This window comes from Tupaia chinensis, unplaced genomic scaffold (assembly GCF_000334495.1).
Source record: "Tupaia chinensis unplaced genomic scaffold, TupChi_1.0 Scaffold000086_1, whole genome shotgun sequence".
Classification (NCBI taxonomy): domain Eukaryota; kingdom Metazoa; phylum Chordata; class Mammalia; order Scandentia; family Tupaiidae; genus Tupaia; species Tupaia belangeri.
The window spans coordinates 5,168,448-5,181,010 of record NW_006159548.1 but is presented as its reverse complement, the minus strand read 5'-3'; the positions used below and the strand labels follow the sequence as shown (position 1 = coordinate 5,181,010).

Genomic DNA, 12,563 nt, shown 5'->3' with positions numbered 1-12,563 from the left:
TACGCCACCTGCTGGTCCCAGTTTACTGTTTTTAACAGAAATCTTTCTAAAGTATTTTCTACAATTTTAGTGTACACTAAATATCACTTTACTGCCATGCTGTGATTTTCGTGCTATAGTCATCCCCTTTTATCATGGTAGGTACATTCTAGGACCTTAGAGGAAGCCTGACGCTATGGATGGTGCTGCACCATACATGTATATCTTCTCCTTTCCCTGGGCTGCTAAGGGACTGATGGGGTGGGTAGTCTTTATAGTGTGGCTCTGCTGGACAAGGGCTAATTCATTGCCCTGGATGGGCTGGAGAGGGCAGGTGCCAGATTTCACCATGCTGCTCAGAATGTCAGACAATTGAAAGCTTATGAATTGTTTATTTCTCAAATTTTCCCTTTAATGATTTTGGACCGTGGTAAAGTGAAACTGCCAATAAGGGAAGATGGGGCTACTGTATATAATAGATATGTATGGGGCCAGCAGTTTAGCATGGTGGTTAAGGTACTAGACGCCCCACATGGCTGACTGTGGTTCAAGTCCTGGACCTGGCGGCTTGCTTCCTCACTTTCCCTCCCTCTCTCTCTCTCTGGTCAAATTAAAATAATAATAATAATAGTAATGAATAAAATAAAATTAAATAATTCTAAAAAAAAGACCCACATGATATTTTTTTAAAAACCACATGATTTTAAAGAGTTTCAAGGCATTCGTCCCTATGCTAAAAGACACTAGCATATTCTTCTTTGAGTTCTTGTGACTGATTTTTAAAGTAGTTTTAAAATTTTCCTTCTATTAACTTTCACTTCTATGTGACTGTATTCACCCTCAGCAACTACGTCTTTTTTCTGGTATTCTCTTTTTCAGTGTACCATGGCTGAGACTGATCAGCGTTCTTAGAATTAGGTGTAAATGAAGGTGAATGGACTCCGAATGGAGGCGAGAGTCTTATTTCCTGACTATAGTACACATCATAATCGTTTTGGATTTTCCGAAGCCTTTCCCCTCTTATGTCACATTTTTGAAGTTTTTGGGAAATACTCTTATAAAATTAAGAGTTAAAACCTTTCATTTCTTTTTAGATTTTTGCCATAGGGCACATGTGCTCATCAGAGAGAGGAAGAGAGGGACAAGTGAGAAATCACCCCCGAGAAGGATGGCCACGCCGCAATCCCTTCTCCTCCATTCTCCTCTCGGGATCTTGGGCACCGCATGCACATGTGCCCAGTGTGAGTTTAAGCCACCGGGTCCAGAACTCAAACCATGGTCAACTACATGGGAGTCCAGCGACATAGCCATTATGCCATCTCCTGGTCCCCAGAGGAATGTCTTTTTATGGGTAATTTATAGTTACTACTACTATTCTCAGTACCAAGAATGCTGAATAATAATTTGCAGGACAGATGAAGTTATGGTAAAGAGACAAAGATGCTGAATTCACACCTCATTGCTTCTCTTTCAGGGCTGTAGATGTGTGGGCCATTGGTTGCCTGGTCACTGAAATGCTTATGGGGGAACCCTTGTTTCCTGGAGATTCTGATATTGATCAATTATATCATATTATGATGTGTTTAGGTAAGATATACATAAACGTTCTAAATTTTAGGGTTTTTTTTTCCCTCCTGTGTGCATGTTAATTTGTGCTGATTTTTTAAGCTGTTGCAGTATTAAAGATAATATGAGATTAAATCACATTATCCTTGAGTTAACTTTATCAGACCACTGTAAAGACCACCATGTGGTATGATGGGAGGGTAGAAATAGGAAAAATTCATCAGTGTGTATGTGTTTGTGCATGTGTACAGTTAAAGGATCTTCCAGAAGTTCATGGAAATGTGTGATATGACAAAATATGCATGGATTTCAATTTTTTTTAATGAAATAATTTTTTTTTTAAAGTTTGCTATAGTGTGCATGCACTTACCTATAAGAGACAGAGAGAGGAAAAGTGAGAAATCACCTCCCAGTGGGGATGGCCACACTACACAACCCCTTCTCCTCCATTCTCCTCTGAGGATTTTGGGCACACACAGACATGCTTCTGGCCTGTTTTACAAGCTGCCAGGTCCATCACTCAAACCGCGCAGTTGGCCACGTGGAACCCATCACCCTAACCACCACACCACCGGCTGGGCCCTCAAATAAATGCACTGAAATAAAGTTATACTTTAATTCCATTTTCTCATGAACTTTTTGAAGTCTCCTCATGTGTGTGTGTTTTTTTCCTTGTCTGACTTTGGTCTATCTGACACACGTTCTTAAATATACTCACTCCCCTTCTCCCTCATCAGAGAAGAGCAGAGCCAAGACTGCATTTCTCTGCACTTTCTCATTCCAGCAATCGCATGTGGAGAGGGTGTAGATGACCATTTATTGCCTTTGGGTCTGTACGTACTTGGTATAATACGACTAATACCCTCTCCTCACCTTCAAGATGAGAGACACAAAGACTTCCAAAGTCATCACGTTTTTGTATAGAAAAACATAAAAAAAAAAAACCCATGACTTTTCCGACAACCCGATAGTTTGATCTTGCCTCAGGTTGGACTTTGTTGTCAGTGCTTTGGACAGAATTTCAAAGCTAGAGTCTTACATTTGTTGAAATATCAACTTCATATTTGAAGATAGAGCTGGGAAGATGGGAGTAATGGGAAGACACCTGGGAGCAATTTAACTATTTGATATGAAGTTTCCAAGTTAGAAATTCATTGAATAGTACAATGGCTTATGGTAGGACTTTCAAATATTTTTTATACTAAATTAAATATTAAAGTCCTCAAATTTAACCTTGGATATAGGTACAAAATCAGTTGACCAAAAATTATATATATATATTTTTAAGGTTTTTATTATAGGGTGCCTGTACTTGCTGGAGAGAGACAGTGAAAGAGAAAGAGGGAAACCACCTCCTTGGGGAGATGGCCACTCTACAATTCTTGGTCCTCCATTCTCCTCCTGGGATTTTGGGGATGCACACACATGTATCCGGCATGATTTTTATTTATTTATTTTTAAATTTTTATTATTTTATTTAACTTTATTTATTTATTTTATTTGACCAGAGAGGGACAGAGTGAGAGCGAGAGAGGGAAAGTGAGAAAGCAAGCCACCAGTCTGGGACTCGAACCACAGTCAGCCGTGTTGGAGACCAGGGACATTCAACACCACCACCACACCACCTGCTGGCCCATTGGCATGATTTTTAAGCTGTCAGATCCAGGACTCAAGTTGCAGTTGAACATGTGGGAGACCAGTACCTTAACTACCTGCTGGCCCACCAAAATTAAAATTTTAAAGAATAAAACTGACTCATGTAGGTTAGATCCTTATATGACTATTAATAGTGTTTTCCTTGTTTTGGTCCATACTTTATACTTTATTGTTAAGAATAAAGTACTGGTACTTATATGAGTCTAGAAAGATCTAAAATATTCTTATCTGTTCTTTTCCTATGCTCCCTCACTTCAATTCTATTTGTAGGGGCACGTGAGCTTTTCTAAATGAGTGTGTCGAGATAGCAATGTGAATTTCCTTATTTCCTTGAGCAGACTTATGTCAGGGCCTGTAAAGACTGCCGTGAACTATCGCAGTAACAGCACTCTCTTTGCTGGATCCTGATGCGGAGGGAGCCCCCAACTCCATACGCTGTGCTCTCCTGTTTCCTTACTCCACACCACCTGTCTCCTTAACCATTTTTGCCATGTTGTGTCATGACAGAGATGTGGGCTGTTTCACTCCTAGGTAATCTCATTCCAAGACATCAGGAGTTGTTTTACAAAAATCCTGTGTTTGCTGGAGTCACGTTGCCTGAAATCAAAGAAATGGAGCCTCTTGAAAAACGCTATCCTAAGCTCTCCGAAGTGGTGATAGATTTAGCAAAGGTAATCATACTTTTTCCTTTTACTTTTTTGAAAAAAGAATTACTTATTTTAGGGACCAGCAGTTGGCGTAATGGCTATGTCACTGGACTCCCATGTAGTCAACTGCGGTTTGAGACTCGGTGGCTTAAACTCATGTCGGGCACGTGGGCGTGCATGTCCAAAATCCCAAGAGGAGAATGGAGAAGGGATTTTGGCATGGCCATCCCCCCTGAGGAGTGATTTCTCACTTTCTGTCTCTCTGTCTTTCTGGTGAGTGCATGCACCCTATAGCAAAAACCTCTCAAAAAAACTTTTAAAAAAGAATTATTTCCTTTATTTTTCATTGTTGTTATATTTTAATTTGACCAGAGCGATACATAACAGAGATGGGGGGGAGAGGGAGAGAAAGCGAGAAAGCAAGCCACCAGGTCCAGGACTTGAACCATGATCAGCCATATGAGAGTCCAGTGCCTCTAACTACCGTGCCACCTGCTGGCCCCTCTTTTTACTTTTTGACAGGGAATTGATATATTACTCTCTCTCTCTCTATCTTTATTTTTTCTAGTTGATCTTTTAGATCAATAGTTTCCCCGATTGCTTTAAGTTTTATGTATTTAAAAGTAATCTGAATAATTTGGTGGGAAGGAACTTCAGAAATAAAGTTCTGGAAATAAATAAATAAGTGAAATTCTGAAAATTTTACCTGTTTTCAAGTCCATTAAGAAATCATTTAGTATTTGGGCCAGCAGGTGGCGTGGTAGCTGAGGGTACTGGATTCCCACGTGGTTAACAATAGTTTGAGTCCCAGACCTAGTTGCTTGCTTTCTCACTCTCTTTCTCTCCCTCACTCTGTCCCTCTCTGGTCAAATTAAAAATAAATAAATAAATAATAAAATAATACTTTTAAAAAAAAGAAATCATTTAGTATTATCTAGCATGTTTTTGTTTGTTTTTAATTTGCTATAGAGTATGTGTGCTCACCAACTAGAAAGAGAGTGAGAGAGAGGTAAAATGAGAAAGCACCCTGGAGGGGGGTAGGTGGCCATGCCACAATCCTTTCTCTTTCATTCTCCTCTTGGATTTTGGGTATGCATGCACACACACCCTGCATGTTTTATAAGCCACCAGGTCTGGGACTCAAACTGTTCACTCAGCCATCTGAGATCCAGGTGCCTTAACCACCATGCCCATTACTGATAGTCATTGTCTAGATGTGTGCTTTATTTATTTTTTAAAAGTTTGTCCATTTTTCCCTTCCATGACTGAGAGGACTGAGAGAGAAAGAGAGAGACACCCTAACGTGGTCCACATGCTGTGGTCCACACCCAGCCCCAGCCAGCTCTGATCCCAGGCACCTGCATGCGGTGCATGCACAGTGAAGTCTCTGTACCCCGGAGCCCTCCCATCGGTCAGCCTTGCAGCGTATTGCGTTACCACCACAGCACTCTCCAGCCCACTGCCTTATATTTTATCCTTGATTATACATGTTTAAAATTCGCTGGCCATTAAGGAGAATTTTCTTTTTTTCTCTGTGTAGAAGTTTACATGTGGACAGCTTTTTTTTTTTTTTTTTTAATGAACTGTAATTATTCTTGATTTTTCAGAAATGCCTACATATTGACCCCGACAAAAGGCCCTTCTGTGCTGAGCTCTTACACCACGATTTCTTTCAAAAGGATGGATTTGCTGAGAGGTATAGTACTGCCTCTTGTTTTCCCGGCCTCTCCCACCTAGGGTTACTGTAAGCCTTCCCCAAGGGGCACAAACAGTATTTCTCTTATTTCTGTTCCCACCCACTTTTGCAGGATTCAAGTATCTACCCACGTTACCCTCCGCTCACTCTTAGCAGTAACACAGTTCCTGGGTTGGTCTTTACGCCTACTAAGCTACTGCTCTTGATAGTCACGAAGGACTCGTTTCACGCTTTTCCTTCTGTTTTCTTGTGGTGACACCTACCATTCACACCACTGACTTCTGTGTCGTGCCTGTTGTGTAACGTCATCACCTCAGCGCTCACACAATTACAGTGGTTGCTATCTCCGGTCGCAGCCAAGCTCACACCACGCTGAGTTCTGTGAGACTGCTCACAGCCTTGATGTGCGGGGGACGCTGGCTGCCAAGCCTGACGGTGCCAGTGCTGCTAGCCTGGTCTCTGACGCTACTCAGCGCAGCCAGTGGGTTGAGTGACAGTGACATTGCTTTCCATTTCTGCAAATCTCTTGACTATCTCGCTGAATAATGATAGCAGGGTTTTTGTATTTGTTTCTGTGTTCACTTAGTTGTGGCATGTCATTTTGGTTGAAGTACTTGAAGAAATTCTGGCCTCATACAAATATGTAGTTGAAGAATGGGAGTTTTTTTTTTTTTTTGGGAGAGGTTTTTGCTATAGGGCACGTGCACTCCTCAGAAAGACAAGAGAGAGACAGAGAGACAGAAAGTGAGAAGTCACCCTCCAGGAAGGATGACCACGCCACAATCCCTTCTCCCCCATTCTCCTCTTGGGATCTTGGGCACGCACACACAAGTGCTCGGCATGAGTTTAAGCCACTGGGTCCGGGACTTGAATTGTGGTTGACTACATGGGAGTCCAGCAACATAGCCACTATGCCAACTGCTGGTCTCATTTCTTCCTTTTTTAAAAAATAATTATTTTATTTAACTTTATTTGCTTATTTATTTTCAATTTGACCAGAGACAGACAGAGAGAAAGAGAAAGAAAGAGGGAAAGTGAGAAAGCAAGTCACCAGGTCCGGGACTTGAACTACAGTCAGCCATGTGGGAGTCTAGCGCCCTTAACCACCATGCCACTTGCTGGTCCCATGGGCATTCTTCTTTGATACCAAAACTTGGAATTGGTACTGAACCTGTACAGTAGTGATTTCTTTCTTAAAATAATTATTTATTTAATTTTATATATTTATTATTATTTTTAAAGAATTATTTAATTTTATTTATTCATTCATTTATTTTAATTTGACCAGAGAGAAACACACAGAGAAAGAGAGGGAGAGAGAGAGAGAGAGGGAAAGTGAGAAAGAAGCCACCAGGTTTGGGACTCAAACTGTGGTTGGCCATGTGGGAGTGTCCAGCACCTTAACTACCACGCCACCTGCTGGTCCCAATTATTTTTAATATGCTATAGGGCACGTGCACTTACCAGAGAGAGACAGAGAGAGGGAAAGTGAGAAAGCAAGCTGCCAGCTGTGCAAGTCTAACCATGGTTGGCCACGTGGGAGCCCAGCGCCTTAACTACAATGCCACTTGCTGGCCCCAGTAGTGATTCCTTAACATTTCACTGTACTGTAGAATCCGAAGCCACGTCAATGAACTTTTCTTCATCTGTGATGCTGAAGTCCATTCGTCTGTTTTGTCTCTTGAATGGATGGTTTACCCAGGCATGCATTAATAACATCATGCCTTAGTTATTTGGAAAATACTGGTTTGCTAAGTTATGCAGATCTTTAAAATGTTGGCTTATTTCATTATACGATATCAGAAAGGCACATTCTGTCTCATCAGAAAAGTCTTTAAGTATTGAGAAACTGCTAAGATATCTCCCAGTGGTGCATACAAGTTTAGAATTTTAATGTTGGCATAGATTTGAATTTTATCTTTGACACAGGCATTATCGGTTGTTTTCCTTGAAATGACAAGCTCATTTTGTTCATTAAAAAAAAAAAAAAATGTGTTGGGACCAGCAGATGGCAGAGTGGTTACATCACTGGTCTACCCCACATGGCTGACCACCATTTGAGTCCTGGACCCCATTGGCTTGAAACTTACGCCGAGCTCATGTGCCGTGTGCATGCGTGCCCTAGATTCTGGGAAGAGAATGGAGGAGAAGGGATCAAGACGTGGCCATCCCCCCGTGGAGGGGGGGAGGGTAATTACTCACTTTCTCTCTTACTTTCTCTGTCTTTCTCTGCAGCAAGTGCATGCACCTAAGGCAGAAAACCTCTTAAATAAGTAAAGGACTGGCAGGTGGTGTGGTGGTTTGGGTGTTGTACTCCCACATGGCCAACCATAGTTTGAATCCCAGACCTGGCAGCTTGCTTTCTCACTTATCTGTTCTCTCTCTCTCTCTCTGGTCAACCTAAAAAATAAGGACCCAGTAGGTGGCTTGGTGGTTAAGGGCACTAAACTCCCACATGGTCGACTGTGGTTTAAATCCCAGACCTGGTGACCTGGTGGCTTGCTTTCTCACTATCTTTCTCTCTCTTACTCTGTCCCTCTCTGGTCAAATTATAAATGAATAAATAAATAAATAAATAAGATCTAATAAAATAATTATTTTAAAAAAACTAAAAAATAGTAATAGATAAAAGTCAATAAAGTAATTCTTTTAAAAATAAATAAATAAAAATTAAAAACAAAAACAAAAACAAAATGGGACCAGCAGATGGCATAATGGCTATGTCGTTGGACTCCCAAGTAGTCGACTGCAGTTTGAGTCCCAGACCCGGTGGCTTAAAACTCACGCAGGGCACATGTGGGTGCGTGTCCAAGATCCTAAGAGGTGAATGGAAAAGAAAGGATTGCGGTGTGGCCATCCCCCTGGGGGGCGATTTCTTCCTTTCTTCTCTCTGTTTCTTGCTCTCTCACTGGCTAGTGCACACGCCCTGTAGCAAGAATCTCTCTAAAATAAATGAATTGAATAAAAAACATAAAAAAGAAAATGTCTCCTAAATATCCCAAGCCCAATTAACCTTAGTTTTTCTATCAGTCTTTCTCTCAGGTAAAAATGTTATTCCATGGAAGAAATGACTAGTTGAGTTTGTACCTCAGATAATCACACAGTCCATTTCTTTTTCCTTTCCTTTTTTAGTTTTTTAAGTTTTTTTTTTTTTTTTTTTTTTGCCATAGGGCACATGCACTTGCCAGAAAGAGACAGAGAGACAGAGACAGGGAAAGTGAAAAATCACTTCCCAGGGACGATGGCCACACCGACATCCTTTCTCCTCTATTCTGTCCTTGAGATTTTGGGCACACAAACACATGTGCCTACTACGATTTTCTTTTCTTTTAAATTTTTTTTTTTTTTTTTAGAATTTTTAACTTTATTTATTTATTTATTTAAATTTGAGGGACAGAGTGAAAGTGAACGAGAGAGAGAAAGCCACCACCAGATCTGGGACTCATTCCGTGGTCGGCCATGTGGGAGTCCAGCACCCTTAACCACCATGCCACCTGCTGGCCTCACCTAGTATGATTTTCAAGCCACTGAGTCTGAGATTCAAACCACCAATGGCCACGTGAGAGTCTAGTGCCTTAACCACCATGCCACCTGCTGGCACCCACATGTGCTTTCCTTAAGACAGCTATTGGCTTTGGTTTGTAGTATAGGTGCTTCGTACACAGTCCCATTTAATCCCACAGAGTATGAAAAGAGACGTGTTCAAGGGCTTAGCTGTAACAACATTAATACCTTTCCACTGCTTCATCAGATACATTCGTAAGCAAACTTGTCTGGTATTGTTTTGTTTTTCTTTGTATAGGGCATATGTGCTCGCCAGAGAGACAGAGAAACATAAAGCAAGAAATTACCCTTCAGGGGGCAGCCACATTGCAATCCCTTCTCCTCTATTTTCCTCTCAGAGAATGTGCCCTGCTCCCGGTGTGAGGTTTTTTTTTTTTTTTTGGAGAGGGTTTTTGCTATATGGCGTGTTTGCTCACTCGAGAGACATAGAGACAGAAAGGGAGAAATCACCCCCCAGGGCGGATGGCCATGCTGCAATCCCTTCTCCTCCATCCTCTTGGGATCTTGGGCACACACGCACATGCACCCGGCGTGAGTTTAAGCCACCAGGTCTGGGACTCAAACCATAGTCAACTACATCGGAGTCCAACGACACAGCCATTACGCCAACTGCTGGCCTCACGCCTGGTGTGAGTTTTAAGCTGCCAGGTAGGTCCAGGACTCGAACCATAGTCAGCCATGTGGGAGTCCAGCACTTAAACCACTATGCTACCTGCTGGCTCTATGTTATTGTTTCTTTTTTAACAGAGAAGGCGGGACCAGCAGTTAGCGTAATGGCTATGTCGCTGGACTCCCATGTAGTTGACCGCATTTGTGTCCCCGACCCCGTGGCTTGAACTCACGCTGGGCGCATGTGCCTTGCGGTGCGGCCATCCCCCCTGGGGGGTGATTTCTCGCTTTCTGTCTCTCTGTCTCTCTCTGTCTGTCTGGCAAGTGCATGCGCCCTATAGCAAAAACCTCTCCAAAAAAAACAAAAAAACAAGACAGAGAATGCGTGGTTGTGAAGGAAACAGTGGCTGTCAGTACAGACTGTTACTCCTGCTTTGATTTTGGTAGGGTGCCAGCGGTGTTATCTACAGTGCTTTTACACCATGGGTTCTGAGGTTAACCTGGTGACAAGGTCAGCACCTTCATATTAAGACAAGAATAGCGAGGCTGGGGCAGCCACGGCCAGCAGAGCTGCAGCCACCCTTTGCGTGCTCCTCGCTGACATCACACTCCAGTTCCTGCTTGGAGTTCCTCTGGGCAATGTGGTTGGAATGTATCTGGCTCAGAACCATGACGTACCAAACCTGGCTAAAAGGTCTGAAGAAGTTAAGGACCCACGTCCAAGAAGAAACCCCCTAGTTCACGAGGCCGACTCCAGCGCCGCCTTCTGGATACACTGAATCTACTACTCTGGAGGGCCTTCTTTACCATCCAAACAAAAGCTTTTGTTTTCACCTCCAGTCTCAATGATTTCCTTCTTGGCTAGACCCTATATTGTCTCAAAGCAAAAATGGAGCCACAGTGAAGAACTATCCTTGTATTTCCCACATCTTTGCCTCTTTCTAGATTCTCTTTCCAGCTGCTTGGGAGGTTTTGAGACTGGAGTATGGCGCTAAATTAGTAAACAGGACTTTCTTTTTTCTTTTTCTTTTTCTTTTTTTTGAATTATTTTTATTTAACTACATTTATTTATTTTCAATTTTGATTAGAGAGGAACAGAGAGAGGGCAAGAGAGGGAAAATGAGAAAGTAAACCACCAGATCCAGGACCGAGCCTCAGTCAGCTATGTGAGAGTCCACCACGCCACCTGCTGGCCACTAAACATGACCTTTAATTCGTAATCTTTCCCTCATTCTTTGGGATTTCTACTATCTTTGGTCAAAAGAAAAAGTGATGACTTTTGTCTTGTCTTTTCTTTTCTTTCTTTTCTTTTCTTTTTTTAAATAGCCAGTCAGCTACAAATAATGCTGATTTTACAGTTAGAAGTTATAAGAGGTGCTTGTTAAACACTTGGTACTAAGTTATGTCATTTCAGAAGAATTACATAGGTTTTTTTTTTTTTTTTTGAGAGATTTTCACTGTAGGGCGCGTGCGCTCGCCAGACAGACAGAGACATAGAGACAGAAAGCGAGAAATCACCCCCCAGGGGGGATGGTCACGCCGCAATCCCTTCTCCTCCATTCTCCTCTCAGGATCTTGGGCACGCACGCACACGCGCCCGGCGTGAGTTTTAAGCCACCGGGTCCGGGACACGAACTGCGGTCGACTACGTGGGAGTCCAGCGACATAGCCATTACACTAACTGCTGGTTCCGAATTACATAGCTTTTGTGAACCTCATGCAAAGTTCTCAGGGATCCCCAAAGGTCTGCAGACCCACCCTTTGGGACTGCTGACCTACGCCATGATTTTTCTCATTCGAAGTAACAGCGCAGGGCCAGATGGTGGCATGTGGTTAGGGGGCTGGATCCCACATGGCTGACTATGTAGTTTGAGTTCCAGACCTGGTGGCTTGAGGAATACAGGTGTATGCATATGCCCAAAATCCCTAAAGGAGGGAGACATGGAGGAGAAGGGACTGTGGTGTGACCCTCCACCACGGGGAGCGCGTTCTCACTTCCTTCTCTCCGTCTGTCTTTCCCCGGCGAGCACACTTGCCCTCTGGCACATTAAGAAGAAGAAGAAATGACAGTCTAGTTTAGCTCTCAATTGAAAAATATCTATCTTGAAAATAAATTTCTTTCTGATTATTTGTCTCATACAGTTTTATTTCACTGACAAGTGTATTGTTGTGTAGGTTTTCACAGGAACTGCAGTTAAAAGTACAGAAAGATGCCAGAAATATTTCTGTATCCAAGAAGTCCCAAAGCAGAAAGAAGGAAAAGGAAAAAGATGATTCCTTAGGTGAAGAAAGAAAAACACTGGTGGTGCAGGTAAATGTTCATGTTTTTAATTTTAAACTTGGGAGGAAAAATGAAATTTTTTTTTTACAAGAAGTGTTTTGAGTAGTGTGCAAGTTGTTTACTTTTAGTTTAGTTGTGAAAACTAATCTTCATTATAGACACTACCTATTAAAAAAACTTAATATTGGGGGATCAGCAGATGGCGTGGTGGTTAAGGCCCTGGACACTTCCACATGGGTAACCATAGTTTGAGTCCCGGACCTGGTGGCATGCTTTCTCGCTTTCCTCCTCCTTCTCTCTCTCTGTGTGTGTGTGTGTGTGTGTGTGTGTGTGGTCAAATTAAAATAAATGAATGAATAAATGAAATTAAATAAAATAATTTAAAAAAAACTTAATATATGGATCCCAGCAGGTGGCATAGTGGTTAAGCTGCTGGACTTCCACATAACTGACTGTGGTTTGAATCCCAGACCCAGCAGCTTGAAACTCATGCTGGGCTTGTGTGCGTGCATGCCCAGGATCCTGAGAAGAGAATGAAGAAGGGATTGTGGTGTGGCCATCCCTG

At 42.3% G+C, this 12,563-nt stretch overlaps 1 protein-coding gene across 2 annotated transcripts in view; it reads left to right on the top strand.

The window, feature by feature from the left end:
- CDKL2 (cyclin dependent kinase like 2) overlaps window positions 1-12,563 on the top strand; it is a 62,309-nt gene that overhangs the window by 28,958 nt on the left and 20,788 nt on the right. For both annotated transcript variants that reach the window (XM_006142937.2, XM_006142938.2), the window contains exons 5-8: window positions 1,454-1,566; window positions 3,733-3,872; window positions 5,456-5,544; window positions 11,893-12,028. In XM_006142937.2, coding sequence (XP_006142999.1) covers window positions 1,454-1,566; window positions 3,733-3,872; window positions 5,456-5,544; window positions 11,893-12,028 — 478 coding nt within the window. The remainder of the gene's footprint in view (window positions 1-1,453; window positions 1,567-3,732; window positions 3,873-5,455; window positions 5,545-11,892; window positions 12,029-12,563) is intronic.